General features: G+C 47.2%; 1 protein-coding gene and 1 long non-coding RNA gene across 2 annotated transcripts in view; one reads left to right on the top strand and one right to left on the bottom strand.

Moving 5' to 3' along the window:
- Positions 1-18,085, bottom strand: part of VWA1 (von Willebrand factor A domain containing 1) — a 40,491-nt gene extending 22,406 nt beyond the window's left edge. Inside the window, exon 1 of the mRNA XM_084822164.1 lies at positions 17,927-18,085. Within this exon, the coding sequence (XP_084678290.1) occupies positions 17,927-17,996 (70 nt within the window). The 5' untranslated portion in view covers positions 17,997-18,085. The remainder of the gene's footprint in view (positions 1-17,926) is intronic.
- LOC146335320 (uncharacterized) lies at positions 3,570-18,091 on the top strand. The gene is made up of 3 exons (XR_014786054.1): positions 3,570-4,085; positions 12,348-12,510; positions 17,228-18,091. It is a non-coding gene; the product is annotated as an uncharacterized LOC146335320 (long non-coding RNA).
- Positions 18,092-19,095: the final 1,004 nt, after the last annotated feature.

The following is a 19,095-nucleotide window of genomic DNA, read 5'->3' as shown; positions in this document are numbered from 1 at the left end:
GACTCAAATTTGGCTCTGACTTACAGTAACTCCACCCCCAAAATGCTCAGAAAAGTTCCCAGAGTTCAGGGGAGAGCCTGCAGCTTGCAGATGCAAATCCAGTTGTACACACTGCAGAACTCTGTTGAGCCAAAAAAGAAATGCATTTCCCAGCAGTGGATATCCCCAAGTAGCAGCCTGGTCAGTCTTCCCCACCGTGGAGAGATTTATTGTAGTTTTCTTTAAATTATAGTCATATTTCCAAATGTGCATCCAGACATATAAATTTACAGATGCAAATTTGATGGTCATCACTGACCTCTTTTTCTTGGTGGTGAAGTTCCCCCTTTTTTTAGAGATGCAGAGGTGGCCACCTTATAAACTACTGGCAAAGCGCCCTTGCAAAGTGCCTTGCAAAGCGCCCTTGCAAAGTGCCTTGCAAAGCGCCCTTGCAAAGTGCCTTGCAAAGCATCATGCTTAGCAGCAAGGCAGATCCTGATCCAAAGTGCAGGTGGAGGGACCCCTCCTCTGGGCCATTGCCTCACTGCCATTTTAGGGGGAGACATGCCTCATGTGGCTTCCATACCAAGCAGGGCTGTGCTGTGGGGTTTCGGGATCAGAAATTTGGCAAAACCCGAATAGCAGAGTTCTTCCCGCTGTCAGGGCCCATCTTGCACCAAGTTCCTTTTAAAGTCACAGTTTATACAATGGCTAAAACAAGCAGGGGGGAAGAGAGAGAAATGGACATGAGAGCAAGAATGACAAAGCAGTGGCGGCGGCGGCAGGGGGGATAAATTCCAGAACTTCCCATCTTTCTCAATGATACCGTCATAAAGGGCATACTTATTGTGTTGGGTCAAGAGAGGGGACGACGTGTTCGCTGGTCTTTGTTGTGTTTTTGATTCAGTTTAATAGCTAAAGGTGTTTCCTCAAGGTGAGCTTATGGCCAAAGACACTTGCTTGAGTGAGCATTGATGGCTGGTGGGTTTCAGCTACTGCACCGGCCACCCTGCCTGAGTAGGGACTGATGATAAAGAGTTTGGCAACTGGAATGTAGCTAGTGAAGGAGATGGAAGTTTTGAAGTGTGGGCTCCAAGGGCATAGCATTTTCTGGTGGGAGTGATAAAACTTACGATCTATCCTTGTTTGCTTTCCTCTGCTCAGGGTGTATATTTTGAAAGAAAGAGTTATTACTAAAAAATGCCGGAGATCTCTGCCACACTTCTCTCACAGGGAAACTGATCCTGTAGCTCACCCGTCCTCCTTGACCACTAGCCATGTTGGCTGTGGTTGATGGGAACCAGAGTCTAACCACATCTCGCGGGCCACAAGTCCCCCATCTCTGCTGTAGAGGCAGCAATATTGTGCGGGGAAGACATGGGCCCACCAAATGATGCAAGGGCAATTAGGGCAGCAGCGTGGGCTGTCAACAGACAACCAACAGGACAGGAAGGAAGTCCACTGCAGCATGGACTTCCCAATCCCAGTCCCCTCTTTGCGAGACAACAAAGACTAGAAGCGAGGAAAGACAATGTAAGCCCTGGGCCACAGACTTCCTGGTATGTTGTCACTTGTCACACACTGCTGGAGACAAGACATTTGCTGGGGTGGGGTGGGAAATATTCCAAGCCACAAATACTACCAGCCCTGCATTGTTGTTTTTTATTTCATCAGTGGACAGAACCAGCTGTATCCGTATGGTGGAGGGGTAGGCAAACAAGAGCGTCACACAAATGAACACATGCACCCCCCCCCACCTCCAGTCCCAACCGGCCAGGGCACGAGCCGAGCCAAGCCAGGAATTCTTGCAGTTTGTTACCAATGGCACTAGATCTGAAGGAATAAGAACTGGGCGCTGTTAGGAAGATGGAATGCAAGGCCCCATTGCCTCAGCTGCCCTAAGCAAGAGGAAGGGATGGGCATGCTTGGGAACAGCGATGTGACAATTAACACCAGTGCTTCAGATAAGGTTGTCAGGTCTGCTGATAGGGTGGTCGTTTGTGCGTTGCCAGAAAAGAGGACAGGCATCACCAAAAAAGAGGACAAAAGAGGACACTGAGTGGCATTAAATTTGTGTGTTTCAATGTATATGTCTCGATGCAAATTTAGAAATGATTGTTAGGACAAAAAAAAAAGAGGGCATGCATCACCCCCCAAAAGGACATGTATCACCACGAAAAGAGGACATCCATCACCCCCAAAAAGAACACGTTATCACCATGAAAAGAGGACACGCATCACCCCCAAAAGGACACTATCACCACGAAAAGAGGACATGCATCACCCCCAAAAGGACACGTATCACCACGAAAAGAGGACATTAATCACCCCCAAAAGGACACGTATCACCACGAAAAGAGGACATTAATCACCCCCAAAAGGACACGTATCACCACGAAAAGAGGACATGCATTAGGACAAAAAAAAGGACGTGCATAACCAAAAAAGAGCGGCTGGCATTAAATTTGCATGTTTCGATATATAATGGCAGCCGCCATTAGCTGATCCTGTGGTTCAGAATGGAGGAGAGCCACCTTGCGGGAAATCCGACAGACCCGGAGCTGAGTGGGGTTGGTCTGCTGCGGACTTCGCAGGTCAGATTCTTGAGAATCTGGCTTTATTTGAATCTGCAGCAGATTTCTCCGCCATCCCTACTGTCTCTGAAGGCATCCTCTATCTTAAGTGCTGTCCACCCAAGTCTGGTTTAAAGACAGATAACAAAGGGCAGGGAAAGCAGGGGGCTTTGGAGTTGCCCATCCGCAGTTAGCACCTGGAGAGCAGACCGAGAAGGCACACAGGCCATCCGGTTGCTGTCTTCCCCACTAGGTGAGATGTATTCTATTTCTATTGGAATTATAGAAATTATTTCTAAATTTGCATCAACATAGATAGATACATCAGCATATGTAAAATTTATGGAAACCTGTGTTCTCGTTTGTCCTCTCTTTTTGGTGGTTTATATATCCACTTTTACAGCAGTGCATTAATGGTCACCCTACTGTTTCCTTGTCTTGAGATGTTATGCCTATATCTGGAAGACCCTGATCAGGTCCTTGACATGCTAGTTTTCTATATGCAGGGATGACAGTGATGATGATTAGGAGCATTCCGTATGAACCTCCACCTGCAGTTTACAGTGATTCAGGCCAGACCCAGGTTCACCTCTTTGGTAGGAATGAGTCCTTAGTTGTGATAAGGGAAATAGTTTCCAGGTCTTTGTTCTGAGCCCCAGTTTTAGGACTTGCCCTAGATTCATCCATGCACCTAAAGCCACTTCTTCGGGGTTTGACAGTTTAATCATGAAATACTGCTCATGTAAAAACAGACAAATAGACAACAAACACATCCTTCCCTTGGGATTCAAAGATCGCATGGGCTGTGTTTTGGAAAGACAGAGAGAACTCAGTGCCCCCAGAGCTCCTAGTCAACAGATATTATCTGCATTGGGATGTCAGCAATGCATATCCCAGAGTCCTATGTTCAGGCAGGGGGAGATAATTTCAGCGCTGGTATTATGACTGGCTCAGGTGAATCACTCTAGGAATGCATGCAGTGGGAGAGAGAGACTGAGAGAGAGAGAGAGAGAGAGAGAGAGAGAGAGAGAGACAGAATGATCAGGCTTGTGAAAAGATATTTGGTCTGGTGTCGCCACAAAGAAAAGTGCCAATCCTTTTGGGAATGGCAAAATTTAATCTAATTTTGAAACTATGCAGGAAAGTAGGACAAGGGGGAAAGGAAAACATCCCCTCTGATATTTCACAAATGCAAACAAGAGCTCTCTTGTAACATCTCTTGCTCTTGCTGAAAATTTGACGCAGTTAGCTGTTTTACTCCTCCCACTGTACTGATCGTTCCTTAGAGCAGGGGTGAACAACCTTTTCATCCCCGAGGACCGCATCCAGTGTCGGTTGGGAGGCTGGGCACCACAGACGTGTGCACGTGGAAACACACACAGACGCAGCATCAGGGTTTCTGCTTTCCTGCCATCGTTAAAACAGCAATCCTGTTTTGGGGTCTCTGCCCCAGACAGATCATCAGCACTGCATGAAATCAGCCACAAAATCGGGGGAAGATGTGGTGCCGGCAAGATCTACGGCAAATCGGTGGTGAGTTGGCACGGAAGCATCGGCACGCTGCGTAAAACCCCTTGGTTCCAAAATGCAGCCATCAGAGAGTTCTCTGGGGTCCAAAGATCAACTTGCATCACCCTGATATTACAAGAGCTGTATTAGTTGCCTGTTCATTTCCAGGTTCAATTTAAAGCGCTGGGTTTTGAAGCCTTCGGCAGCACAATCCTAGGCATATTGACTCAGAAATAAGCCCCACTGTGTTCAGTGGTCACCCCTTTGCAACTGGGTCTGTGTCCTGGCCAGCCGAGAGAAATAAAAAGGCTCTCAGTTGCTTCCCCTGGCAACTTATCTTCTGGCTAGGAGCAGTGCTAAAGTTCACCTCATCTGACTTTCTCCCCCAAATTTGGTCTTCCAGTGTAGAGACACCACTCTCTCCCAATGTCAGCATGGTGTAGTGGCTAGAGTGTCGGACTGGGAGCCGGGAGATCCAGGTTCTAGTCCCCACTCAGCCACGGGAGCTCGCTGGGTGACCTTGGGCCAGTCACAGACTCTCAGCCCAACCTACCTCACAGGGTTGTTGTTGTGAGGATAAAAGGGAGAGGAGGAGGATAATGTCAGCCGCCTTGGGCTCCTTGCAAGAGGAAAAAAGGCAGGGTATAAATGCAATTAATAATAATAATAATAATAATAATAATAATAATAATAATGCACTGCAGCAAAGGAAGGTGCACCACACATCTATTTAATTAACCTTTCTCCTGGTTGGATTTCTTAGTCAGAAAGGACAGGGGAGAGACATATCAGCCCCTGGCTTTGTCAGGAGGAGCCAGGGAGGCAGAGAGAACACAAAACAAACCAGGTATGCTGCCACTAACTCCATCACAAATGCCCGGGAGGTGTTGTTTTCTACCAATGTGTCATGTTATCACAGCTGCCTCTGCTCTGGGATGAGTGATCCTGTCAATTTTGGCTACAGTCAAGTTTCTCATTTTCCTGAGCGCATGTTTGCTTGGGCCTGTTTTTGCCCCGCTTTGCGAACTCGGCCGGAAAACAATGCACACAAACCTTCAAACACATTTTTGTGCGTGCGCGCATTTCTTCTAATATACGCATCGTCGTATGCACACACATGCAAGTTAAGCAAGCACATCACAAGTACACACTGCCTTGTGTTCATCCTGTTTGCAAGCCATTTCAGCCTAATTTGATGTGCTTTGGGGCATACTTTCCCGCAAGAGATGCAGTTCGGCGTGAACTTTTCCTTAATAATTACACACAGTTTTGCGCACATATCTTTGAGTTTCAAATCGCATTGTGAAATTCTGAACAATGCATTTCAGTGCACAAGTACATTCCAGTCAGTATATGTTTGGGAAGTGCAAATTGGGTAAGTTTATCACTGAATTCAAACCAAATGAATTTCCCAAATTTATCCAATTTCTCAGACCATTCGTCTGATCCATCATGGCTCTTCTTATGTTCTGGATGGGGAATGCTGGGAGTTGTAGGACTTTTTTTCTGTCTAAACAGGCATATGATTGCATCCTTAGTCAATTAATCTGCTGATCATATTTGCGGATGGGTAAATACAATATTTCTGAAACAAGATGTTCACTTCTATTGTTTTGAGATAAGGCAAACATGTCTCGTGGCAAAAAATAAGTCAATCAGGAGCAGTTAAAAAAATTGATTAAAGGTTAGAAGAATCAATTAAGAGAGAGAAGAGCTGACATCTGGCTTGTGGGATTGACATTGTGTTTCTACTGGAATCCCACACCCAGCAGTTGGAACTAAGGGACAGACGAATCTGTCAATTTCCATTTCTCATTTTTCCAATCTCGACTTTGATTGATCTTAAATTTCGAGCATTAAAAAGTAGGGTTGGCGGAGAATTTCTCCCCGAAACTTCAGGGGGCCGAGCGCCAACGTGTTCGGCCCCCTGAACAAGTTTCGGGGAGAAATTCTCCGCCCCCCCCACCCCACCCCGGGACTTACCTTTGGCGAATGTCCCTCCCGGCGGCAGGTCCAGCCGGCGGTTCGGCGGGTCTTTGTCCGGGGCAGGAGCGGCAGCCGGTCTTTCGACCGGCTGCCGCCGCCGCTGCCATTCCAATAAAAGAAAAAAAAAACGCCCCCGTGATAGGCTACGTGACAATTAATGTAGCCTATCACGGCTAGATTTGCAAAGTCAGCTGTGATAGGCTACGTAAATCGTCACGTAGCCTATCACGGCTGACTTAAAAAAAAAAAAAGCGCGTACGGATAATGGCGGCCCCCATAGGGAGCCGCCATTCCTGTTCCTTATTTGGTCGCTGTAGTCTACGAAAAACTTTACGTAGACTACGGCGACCAAATAAGGAACGCGAATGGCGGCTCCCTATGGGGGCCGCCATTTGCGTACGCGCTTTTTTTTTTTTAAGTCACCCATGATAGGCTACGTGACGATTTACATAGCCTATCACGGCTGACTTTGCAGATCTAGCCGTGATAGGCTACGTTAATTGTCACGTAGCCTATCACGGGGGCGTTGTTTTTTTTTTAACTTTTTAGTTCGTGGCCGGGCGAGGCGAGGCGCCTCCCCCCCGGACTGAATTTCGGCCGGGCGAGGCGGGAAGCCTCCCCCCCCGGCCTGAACTTCGTGGGGGGAGCAGCGAAGCGCCTCCCCCCCACCGTGAAAAGCTTCGAGGACAGGTAAGTGACTTTCGTCCATCCCTATTAAAAAGAAAGCCACGTGAAACGCCATGCGTGTCGCCATATGCGTTTCTAATCTGCACATTTTTGTATGCAATTTTGCCCAATATACATTTTTTTTGCAAGCAATTTCCGGAATGCAACACATTTCTGAATGCTGTTTTTGCATTTTTGTGCACGCTTTCCTTAAACATACACATTTTGGTATGAGTTGGAGAACTCCATTGCAAAATTTGAGGAAAAGGAAAAGGAAATTTCAAAGGAAAACTGAGTTTAGGTTCATGTATTGGCTTGAAAGTGCAGGGTTAGGTACATTTGCATTAAAATGCAAACTGAATAATTCCACCACGACCTTGCCCTATCTCTAGTTGGAGAGGGGGATGAAAGATACCCACTTAGACTGAAAGAACGGGGTGCCTTCGAGCAGCAGCTGAGCCCAGGAATATGTTTTGTGTGCCAGAACAAAGCAGAGCTCACAGTCCTTCCACACAAAAATCCACTCCTGGTTTTCACCCCAAACTTCCTTCACTTCTCCGGTCTAGTTTAGTGGTGGGGGAGTCATCTTGCTGTTGCTGTTGTGAAGCCATTGGGAGTCAGAAACCTTTGCCAATTTTTTGCAGGTCACCCAGAGGTCTCCTGGCAGAACCTGGTCGACAATCTGCTCATCCATGAATTAAAATGCAATTAAAATGTTGCACCATTATTCTCAGTCCCGCAAGCCCCTTCCTCTCCAACGGGGTGCATAATCTCAGGCCCAGGGAGCAAATCTGCAATTGAGCAAATTCCTCCCTGTTTCCCCATATAGCCACGTCTGCTTCCCCTGACCACCAATTGCTTGCTGGTTTCCTGGCTTTTGCAGCCCCGTCCCCCCAATCCTAAAAGGCTGAAATGCCTCTCCCCAGGTTTAGTCTGGCAGTAAGAGCTTTACGCTAATATACACTGGCATTTTTGATATTTTGGCCACAACCGTCTGCCTTCGGCCCTGCCCCTTTGATGTTTGGCCCCACCCACCACTGGAATGCGGCCCCAGAGAGTGTCTCCAAAATGCAGTGAGGCCCTCAGGCTGAAAGAAGTTGAACGCCCCTGCTGTACATTCACTGATCTTCTCTTCCCCTAAAAAAAAAGACAAGTCACTTCGTATTTTTATTGATTTTTTTTCTGGGCAGAGTGGGAGGTGGCGGCGGCGGGGGGGCAGCCAATTCTTTTGTCCTGCCCACCTGCTGACCTCAATTTATCAAAAGGCCAGTGCCATGCTGAGAGTGGTGCATTTCTAGCTGCTTCACTCTTCTTGATTTATAGCGATTCCTTCCAGATTCCGATAGGAAGTAATCCAAGGTTTTGGTACATCAGAGAGATCTGCCTCTGTTAATTGGACATTCACCTCTAAGCCTTTGCTTTGTTTTCCTTTCTCCTTCCCCAGTTCTTTGGTCGCAGGGGGAAAATGGAGCAATGCTCCAACAAAGAGATGGCTAAAGGGTGGTGGTGGTCCTGATCATTAAGTCAAACCTCCATATACTCAGGCAGTATACCATGAAATAGAAGACCCTGGGGACAAAGGGAGATCTGTTGCCTTCATGTCATGCTTGTGTGCTTTCAACAAAAGCCAAAGTTAGTATACCTCCAAAGAGAATTCTTTAATACAAACAAATACAAATGTTATAACAATATAGCAATATGAAAAATGAAAGCCGGAATTTAGTGGCTATCAGTGTAGGTGATAAAATGCATAAAACACCATTCTGCTCTGCTTTCCTGGAAAGCTTTCAAGGCCGTATGTGAGTTAAGCAGATTGACCACTCACATGCCTTGAAACAAACCTTTTCGGATGACCATATTATTCAGCAATTGCTCACTCGGGAGGGTTGCACTTTTAAGTTGCATAGACAGATGTATTCAGCCTTCTGATCAAAGATTTATTTGCTAGAGTTTTTCCAGATCTTCTTTTCGGCCACTGATCAAAATTGTTGTCGAAACATGTTTGGCCTATTACTCTATAGTTTGGGGCTTTTCTACTTTCAGGTTTTACTTTTTCATTTTGATAGTTTTGTCATTGCATTATTGTCAGAACATTTGTCTTCGTTTGTATGAAAGAAGACCATTTGGAGGTATACTTAACTTTGGCTTTTGTTGACGGCAGTGCAGGCTGGTGGCTTCAATGTCAGAGGAGAGGTGAATCTGCCCTGGGTTTCAGTCAGAACTCTAAAGGAGCTATCCAAGGGGCTTTGCACCTTGGATAGTTCCTTTAGGGTTCTAACTGGCCCTGATTGAAACCCGGAGCAGATTCACCACCACTGCCCTGGCTGATGGTACAAGTTGTTAAGGACTATTTTTCCTCTGTCATTCATTGCTGCTTGTAAACTTCCCAGAGACGTCCAACTGGCTGCTGTTAAAAACAGGATGTTATCCTGAGAGCTGTTACTGGGCTAAAGGCATTTTTAGTTAATTAATGGTATCAGTTTTACTAGCTGGAGGAGATGAACTGTTTGGCAGATCCAGCAAGGCAGATCTCAGAGGAGGATTGTCTTTTCCTTTCTTTTTGTAGGGTGGAAATCCAAGCTCTCCAACTAGACGTTGTCTGTATTGGCCTAATTGGGGTGGGGGGTGGGCTTTGGGGAAATGGAGAGCTGTTTCTCATTAGAGTCTTGGATTCTCCAGCCCATTCCAGCTTTCAGGGTCCAGGATTCTGTTTGCCAATTAAGCCACCACATTCCTCGTCACGTAAAGAAGGGCAAGCTGTTTAGCGTGCCCTGAGCCAGCTGGCTCACATTTTCTGGAGCTGCACTTTACAATCTGAGCCCCACCGTTCGGGCTTGCCAGAGCATACACTCAAGTTTTCCAAAAAGCCCCTGAAACAGAAGCTGCTGCATTTTTTTTATTATTTTGTATTGAGGCAGACAACTGTTGGATTGTATTGCAGATTCCAGCCTAATTAGACGCTGTTGGGTGATTTAGACTAGCAAGACAGACCGAGCAACCTTCAGAAAGCAAGCTGCGGAGCGTTACCAATTTGACGAATTCATGGAGGAGGTCAGGGGTGCAGAACCTCATCTGGCCTGTTGAGAGTTGTTCCATTTCCATGGGGCCCATCCTTTTGGCACTGCAAACCCCACCCCTCTATAAGCCCTGCCACTACCGGGGGTTGGGGAAGTGGTGGGAAAAGGAATCCTCACTGTTATCACCAATCACAGATTGGAGATAACATTGGGGATTTCCCTGCACTCTTATCTCCCGTCACAGATTGGAGATAACAGTGGGGATTTCCCTGCACTCTTACCTCCCGTCACAGATTGGAGATAACAGTGAGGATTTCCCTGCACTCTTATCTCCTGTCACAGATTGGAGGTAACAGTGGGGATTTCCCTGCACTCTTATCTCCTGTCACAGATTGGAGATAACAGTGGGGATTTCCCTGCACTCTTATCTCCTGCGCATTTGTTTTGTCTCATTTCCACATCAGTTTGTGAATTTGGGGGGGGGGGAGTCTCTGCACGAAAATGCGCATGCATTTCCATGCACATTGCTTGTAATACACATATTTATATAAGCATTTTTCCTCTAGCACACACTTTTTGTCAGCCAATTCACCCTAATATAAAGCAGCTTTGTGTGGACTTTGCCCTAATATACACATTTTTGTGTGCACTTTCCCCTAATATGTGAATCTGGGGAGTTGTGAATTGTCTTGCCAAGTTGATTGTGTTCCAATTTGCATATAGTTTTGGGAGGTACAAATTTGATAAGTTCATCGAAAAAGTTTGTCCCAACAAATTTCTCCTCCATCCCAAGCAGCTACTAACACAGTCCTTGTTTAGCTCATGCTTTCTTCACAGCATCTCAGTTTTAGGGGAGAAACGAGGAGGGGGGAACCTAATTCCACTGCACAATAACTACAAGCTTCTGTTACAAAACAGAGCCTCCCAGCTGTGTCAGCAAAATGTTGCCTGTTTCCACCATGCCTTACGAAAGAGGGGCAGAGGGCAACTGAAAGCACAATCTGTGTGGGCACTGGAAAAAATCTTGACAGGGCAGCAGAGCTGTGACATCGCCTCTAACCTGCTTGGGTGTTAGAAGCTAGCTTCCAACTAGCTGCATTTCTCAGCCTCCCTTGGTTTTTTCTTGCTCTGTGTCAGCAGTTAACTGCTCTGCAGCTTCTCAAAGGTGGAGTAAAACTCCGCTAACACCAAATGAAGGCTGCAGTCTCAGCTGCATTGACGTGCTGTGCTGCAGAGCAATTCCTGTGCCATTGTTCCAGGGCATTCGGGGGGGGGGGGGAGAATGGCAAATGCCAGTGGTGAGCACCATTTTTCTCCCAGAATGCTTCAGGATGATGCTACATCCAGGGGATTCTGGGGAAAAGATGGTGGAGGTTTGGAGATCTGGTACCTCCATTTTTCTCCCAGAATGCTACAGCATGATGCTGCATCTGGGGGAATTCTGGGGAAACGATGGTGGTCATTCAGAATTCTGATGCCTGTAGCACCTTCAATGCGGTGTAGTGGTTAGAGCAGAGGTGTTGAACCTCTTTCAGCCTGCAGGCTGAACTTAATCTTGGAGGAGTTCTTGGAGCCACATCTCACTGGTGGACGGGGCCAAAGGCAAAGGGGGCATGGCCAAACACCACAAATACTAGCATATTTTAGCTCTAACTGTCGGTGACTAAGCCCTAGGAAAGGCATTTCAATTTTCTTAAAGGGGGGGGGATGGGCAAAAGCCAAACGATTGGCGGATGGGAGAAAGAAGAAGGGGTGTGGCCATATAGGGAACCCCGAAAGGCCAGGTAGTAACACCCAGAGGTCTGGATTTGGCCCAGTTCCTGAGGTTCTGCAGCCCTGCATTGGCGTTGTCAAAGCTCATGGGTTGCTCTTTAGTCCATCAGTGTTTCTCAGCCTAAACTCTCTGACAGGGTAGTCATGAGGATAAAATTTCAGAAGGGGACCACATCTGCCCCCCTGAGTTTTGGGGGGACGAAGGTTGGGATATTCATGGAATCTTTGTTAAAATCAAAAAGTTTTTTTAAAAAGTGCTGGTGCTGCTCCAAATGGAAAGCCCTGCCACAGAATTCCACCCTCCCCCCAAAGCACCAAGACACCCCCCTTCCCGCAAATTCACCACCTCCTTCCAAACTGAGGTAGCAGATTGAGGGCGGAGATCTTTGCTCAGGCCCAGTAAGAACCAGCTCCTTGGACTGAGCCTGGAAACAACTGAATCAGCCATTTAAAAAATCTCTGAATATTGAATATTGCTCAAGTGTGGTGAAGTTGCTGGTTCGAATCTCGCCTCAGCCATGAACTGACTATGTGTGCTTACTCCAAGTGTGGATCCTTCCAACAACAGGGTTGTTGGAAGGATGACAACTAGATCATCACTCAAAAGCAATAGATGAGTATTTTTATCCTCCAGACATCTCCCCGCTTATTTCACCATTTGCCAAGTATTCACCCAGTCTAACATCTGGATTTTGTCATGCAATCATAAATAATACATGAATTCATTTTTTCTTAAAAATAAAATAAAATTGTGTTTTCATTCTGTCTTTAGTTTTTAATAGTTTTTAAACTCTCTCTCTCTCTCTCTCTCTCCCTCTCTCTCGCTCTATAAATATATATAAAGGTAAAGGTGTCCCCGACCAGTCGTGGCTGACTCTAGGCTGCGGTGCTCATCCCCGTTTCTAAGCCGAAGAGCCAGCGCTGTCCAAAGATGCTTCCGTGGTCATGTGGCCGGCATGACTGAACACCGAGGTGCACGGAACGCTGTCACCTTTCCCGCCAAGGCGGTACCTATTTATCTACTTGCAATTTCTTGCTTTTGAACTGCTAGGTTGGCAGAAGCTGGGACTGAAGACGGGAGCTCACTCCGTCACGCGGCACTCGGGTCTCGAACTGCTGACCTGCCGACCTTCCAGTCTGCAGTTCAGCGTCTTAACCACTAAGCCACCATGGCCACATATATATATGTGTGTGTGTGTGTGTGTGTGTGTGTATATATATATATATATATATATATACATACATACATACAAGAAAATTGTTGCATCTGTTTTATGAACAGCCCAGAGAACCCGGGTTATGAGATGCCTATAAAAATTCAGTAGGAAAGTATGTAAGTAAATACATTAACAGTCTTTGACAATGGAAAATTAATAGCTGACATGCAATTGTATTAGCATATTTGGATCTTATGCTTCTCCCATCAGAGAAGGCCCACATGCATTGAAGCTGCTTTACCTGCTCTGTGCCTTCCCCCATAGGGCACAGGACACAGGGCAGGTGGAGAGGCTGTTTCCCCAATCACTTTGTTACTCTGAGTGTGCCACTTGTCCTCCGATGGGAGGGGGAGTGGTGCACAGGGGATTTTCCTTGTTATCTCCGATCACAAATTGGTGATAACATGGGAATCCTTCTTCCTGCCTCCCCCCAACACCTCTGATAGCCTCCAGGCCAGGGGTGTGGCTTAGGGAGTGGGCGGGTGTTGGGGAGGGAAGGGGAGTGGCCAGGTTCCACAAAGGGAGCCATGGGTTGGATGGGCAATCTTGGTGGGCCAGATTAGTCCCACGGGCTGGAGGTCGTCTGTCCCCCCCACTACACCCAAACTGTAGCATCCCTGACAGATGGTCATCTAGCCTCTGTTGAAATACCTCTGGCAAAGGAGTAGTTGCTTTCCACCACCACCCCCTCCCCCAGGTAGATTGTTCTGCTGTCCAACAACCGTTAATATCCAGTAGTTTCTCTTAATGTTTAGCTAAAAACTGCTTCCTTGCAGTTTCTCACCCTTCATCCTAATCCTGCCCTCTGGAGCAAGAGAGAACAGGTCTGCTGTGCTCTGCATTCTGCATGTAAATTTGGAATCTGAAAACCTGGGTGGCAAAAAAAGGTAACCTGGGCAAAGTTGACATATTTGCGCATATTCATTTCAGCACAAATGGAATCTAACCTTCTCAGTTATCAAGGGGAAACAGCGGCCTGATTCGAGAAATGCTGCATTCTTCTAATACATTACAGGAAAAGATTCCACTCCCCAGATCTTGTTTTGGCATATCGTTCTGCCAACATGACAAACAGCATGGCGATATATAGACAATGTAAGCAAAAATGGAGGGGTTTCGAACCTAAGGGTGAACTTCAGCATAAGTCCTACCTAGAGTAGACCCATTGAAATGAATGGGTCTTAAGTGAGTCATATTAACGTTAAGTCCCATTCATTTCAATGGGTCTATTCTAAGTAGGACTTAAGTTGGATTTTTCCCTAAGGGTGCAATGCTATGCATGTTTAGACAGAAATATGCCCTACATCTCCCAGCATGCTGGCTGGAGCATGCTGGGAGTTGTATGGCTTATTTCTCTCTGAACATGCATAGCGTTGCACCCGTTGAACTCAGTGGCATTTACTTCTGAGCAGATATACATGGGATTGCGCTGTGAATCTATTTGGAAAAGTAGAGCTGGAAAAAGTGCAGAAAGGAGCAACTAAAACGATCAAGGGTCTGGAGCATCTCCCGTACGAGGGAAGGGTACAACAGCTGGGATTGTTTAGCTTGGACAAAAGGAGGGGAAGGGGAGACATGATGGCGGTCTACAAATTATGCACGGTGTGAAGAATGTGGATAGGGAGACATTTTTCTCCCTCTCTCAAAATACTAGAACCCGGGGTCATCCCATGAAGCCGATTGGTGGGAGATTCAGGACAGATAAGAGGAAGGACGTCTTCACACAGTGCAGAGTTAAACTATGGAATTCGCTACCCCAAGATGTAGTGATGGCCACCAAATTGGGTGAGACAAATTCCTGGAGGAAAAAACTATCAGTGGCTACTGGTCCTGATGGCTATGTGCTACCTCCAGGACCAGAGGCAGTGAGCCTCTGCACACCAGTTGCTGGGGAACATGGGCAGGAGGGTGCTGTTGCGCTCATGCCCTGTTTGTGGGATCCTGGTTGACAGCGGTCGGCTGCCGTGAGAACAGAATGCTGGATTGGATGGACCCTTGGTCTGATCCAGCAGGGCTCTTCTGATATTCTGATGTTCTTAGTCCAGCTGGTCATCATATTTAAGAAGTACTAGGTAACTTGTAGAACTCTTGCCTAGATTGATCCCCCCCTTCCTTCCTCTTCCTCTTCCCCTTTTCCTTTTGTGTCATGTCTTTCAGACTGCAAGGCTGCAGGCAGGAGACTGCTTTCTTTTTATCTGATCTGATGGAAGCCGCTCCGGCAGCCTTTTTGGCTGGAGAGCAGGGTAGAACCAAGCATGCTTTAAACAAAAAACTGGGTTTATTGCTATCTTGCCATTTCAAACTCTTTTCAAGATCCTGGCCCTGATCCAGTTACGGTTTAATCATGTTCTACCATCTGATGCTGCACGCATGTCTTCAGAAGCCCCATGTGAGCTGGGGTTTACTGCAAGTGTGCATACGGTTGCAGCCAAGGTTCTAGTGAAGGGAGAGGCCAGCTGTTGCCCAGTGATAAAGCTCCTGTTTTTGCATACCGAAGGTCACAGGTTCGATCCCCGGCATCTCCAGGTAGGGCTGGAAAAACTCCTCCCTGAAACCCCAGAGAGCCGCTGCTGCCAGACAGTGTTAACTAGGGATGTAAGAACTCACCCTAGTTCGGTTCTCCGTGCACTCGCCGAAGCAGCGACCCTGCTCACTTCCCCCACCCCCGAACCTGTGCTCGAGCCACCCACGAGTTCGGTGAATTCCCGAGCACTCACCATGAATCAGTTCAGTAAGGACTGCCATTTTCGCACCTTTGCTTTCTAGGAAAAACGGGACGTTTTTAAAAAATGCCCATATTCAAATATGTACAGTTTGGAGCTGGGAAAGCTAGATGAGAGCAATATTAGAGGTATAATCCCTCTAATATTGTGCTTATTTAGCTTTCCCAGCTCCAAACTGCACATATTTAAATATGCGCATTTTTTAAAACTTCCCGTTTTTCCTAGAAAGCAAAAGCGTGAAAATGGAGGCCATCACCGAACGGGTTTGCGGTGAGTACCTTGGAGCATGAGCGGGCACAAGCGGGGGGCGAACAAGGACAGCGCCTCGGCGGGCGCAGTTCGGGGGTTGCGGGCGGGGGTTGCTCGACGAATTCCCGAACCCCAAACTGCGCTCGCAACATCCCTAGTGTCAACAGTACTGGGCTAGGTGGACCAAGGGTCGGACTCAGGATGAGGCCGCATCCTGTGTCCCTAACTGCTTGGAGAATTCATAGTGATTAACAAGTCCCATTGCTTGCCGTAGGAACTAGACCTTGTTCCTAGTTGTGGTTCCTCGGAAACGAGTCCTTCAGATTTGAATCCCAAGCAAATATGCCCAAATCTAGGCGAAGCTTTCCTATACACGTGCTCAACAAGCCCCAGGTATAGGGTAAAATCCGCCATAAGTCCTATTTAGCGAAGACCCATTGTGATGAATGTGATTTAAGTTAGTTATGACTAAGTTCAGTCCCATTCATTTCAATGGGTCTGCTCTAAGTAGGGCTTATGGTGGATTTTACCCATAGCTTCCCGAACTGATGTGATTGTGAGCATCCTTTGCCCAGATTTATTTTTTGTCTAACTGAAAGGGTGGGGTGGGGGAGAAGGAAAAGTTACAGAAAATGGGGAAGAGGGAAGAAGAAAAGAGGATGAGTAGAGAAAGAGAGTCATAGAGTTGGAAGGAACCTCAAAGGTCATCTAGTCCAACCCACAGCAGATGCAGAAAATCCAGTGCTAGAACACCCCTGATAACTAGGTGGCCATCCATCCTCTGCTGAAAAATCTCTAGGGAGTCCATCACCTTCCACGGCCAAACAGCTCATACCTTGGGGAAGTTCATCCCAATGTTTAGTTGAAATCCCCTTCCTTATCATTTGAACCCGTGCTCTGGGTCCTGCCCTCTGGAGCCACAGAGGTGTTCCATCATCTATGTGACAACCCTAATTATTTCAAGCCATTCCCAGCTCCTTCTGCAATCTCTCTCTCCAGTTCTATAAGTAGGGATGCTTTCATGGTTGATCACGGTTGGCCAAGCCAACATTGGTGGTTGACCACCCAAATTGCAGCTCATCACATCCGAACACCACAGCTGGTGGGGCTCACCTTGCAGAGAACCATTTAGCGAGGGCAAAATCCCAAAAGAGAATCCGGCAACTGCCCATTAACGGCCTGACCGTTAATTGGATGAATTGGAGTCCCTCTTCATTCCTGCCCATTAACGGCCTGACCCCATCCGTCTTCATTCCACAGCCAACATGTCCCCGATTGCCTTCGCTCTTCCCCCAAGCTGTTGACATCACCCCCTTAATGCTCACCCAGTCCAAAACAAACACATGTCCCTGTGCATTTCCCCCTCTTCCTTTGGCATTGCCTTTGGCTTCTCTCCCGGCTTTACAAAAACTTAGATCTGTAACTTCCTCGGGGCAGGGCCCCGCTGTTTGGCTTTCCTGCCTACACGCTACGGACATTGCCGGTACCGTGGAAATAACGGACACCATCATTTTGCATTCCTATGTCTCCCAAAGCCTTGCTCTACAACAGGGCAGGGGAACCTTCGGATGTCGCTGTACCACAACTTCCACCATCCCTGACCAGGCTGTCTGAAGCTGATGGGAATTGGAGTCCAGCGATGACATCTGGAGGACCACAGGTTCCCCATCATGGCACTATAATAATATCCAACATCACGGAGGAGGGGAGTTAGAAAAGAAGAACACAGAGTCACAAAGACAGCTGGAGCAACAGCAGAGAATAGTCCCAGGACGACGGTAGATCTCACTTCCATAAAGACAGATGACAGGTCCTTTTCTATAGTGTTGTCCTGCTTCATTCATGGAATTTTACAATCCAAGCACTGAGGCTGCTGCATTTTCCCGCTGCTTCTTCTGCGCCCCCCCCCCCCGCTTACCATGGAAAATCTGTTCAGAAAGAAAAGATGGAAAAGCTGGGCAATGCCTTCTGAGACCTAACGCCAAGACACCTCCGCCTGGAAGTACCCCAAACCTTAGAACAGTTACTTATCTTTTGCTAGCCTTTCTCTACTCCTGTGTGTGTGTGTGTTTGCAAGCAAATTCTTATAGCGCTCCAGCTAATATTGACTTTGGAAGACACCCAACACACCTTAGCAAAACAAAACCAAAAAAAAGGCACACAGAGAAATAGGCACAAATAAAACCTAGGATTTCGGGGGGAGCGGAGAAGCACGCGGTCTTTAAGCCACTCACCTCTTTGAAGGAGAGTTTGTCCCAGTGGAACATGAAGGCAGAAAAGAAGCAGCAGAGTTCTGGAACACATAGCAACTTGAGCAGCTACCTTAAACCCAAAACCTTGAAGTGGGGAAGACAGAGCGGACGTCTAGGCTCAGTCATATTAAAGTCTCTCGCAGCGCGAGGCAGGATTTGTGCTTTTTATGCCACCCCTCTGGCCTTGAGTTGATTGAGACACCCCCACCCTTCCAGCGCTTGGTAATTTTTTCTCTCTCTCTCTCCCTGCGCAGTTGCGAAATCTCCAAGTTGGTTTCTCTCTCTCTCTCTCTCTCTCTCTTTTCCTTTTCTTTTTTCCAAGTCGTAAATCCTTTCTGACAGGAGCGGCTACAAAAGCAACAATCCTCCTTCTCCTCTTGCTGCTGCTGACTCTAAAAAGTTCAGCTCACCCAGGGAGGGCGGAATTGTGGACAGTGGCGGACAGACCAGCAGAAACTGCTGGGGCGGGCCGGCTAGGGTCACCAGCTTTTGGAGAGCTGTGCCATCGCCTGCACTTCTCGCAAGAGCCGCCAATTTTTCTACTGGGCTCTTTAGCTGTGCTGCCCCTTTGGCAGAAGTTAAAAAGTGGATGCAAACCCCCATGCTGGGGAAAAGTTGCACCTGCTCATTCCTGGAGATTTCCAAGCCACTGTTCAAGGCGGCGGAGCAGAATCCAGGAAAAAAGTTGGCAACGGCAGTGTCGCACATAGGCATGTAGCTGGAGGAACTCCCTGGCATGGAGGTGAAGCTCTTCTCATCACTCTACCTGCTAAATTTCTAGGTGTTAGGTTAATGATACAGGAACCTGGCCAGTTTAAAGAAATGACAACCCTATGGCAAGACCTATAATTTGACCCCTGTGCCCCATTACTGTTTTCTTGGAGGTAAGTCCAACTAATTAAGTGGGATTTTCATTTCCACGTAACCGTGGACAGTGTTGCAACCCAGAAGTTGCCAACTTTTTTCCCCAGCACAGCTCCCATTCCTTTAGCATCTACGCAACTCACAGCTATTCAACAGGTGAAGATTTTCCTGGTATGGAGATACAGGGATGGGGGAAAGCATCTGCTGGCTGAATTTGTGATGCAGTTGTCTAAAGCACAGGAGCCCTTCCCCCCAAAAAGTTGGCAACCCTACAATAAATAGTTATG

This window comes from Heloderma suspectum, chromosome 15, assembly GCF_057233095.1.
Source record: "Heloderma suspectum isolate Gila_16-S chromosome 15, 16-S_ref, whole genome shotgun sequence".
NCBI classification, from domain to species: domain Eukaryota; kingdom Metazoa; phylum Chordata; class Lepidosauria; order Squamata; family Helodermatidae; genus Heloderma; species Heloderma suspectum.
Note: the sequence above shows the minus strand (reverse complement) of the source record. Positions and strands in the feature narration are given on the sequence as shown.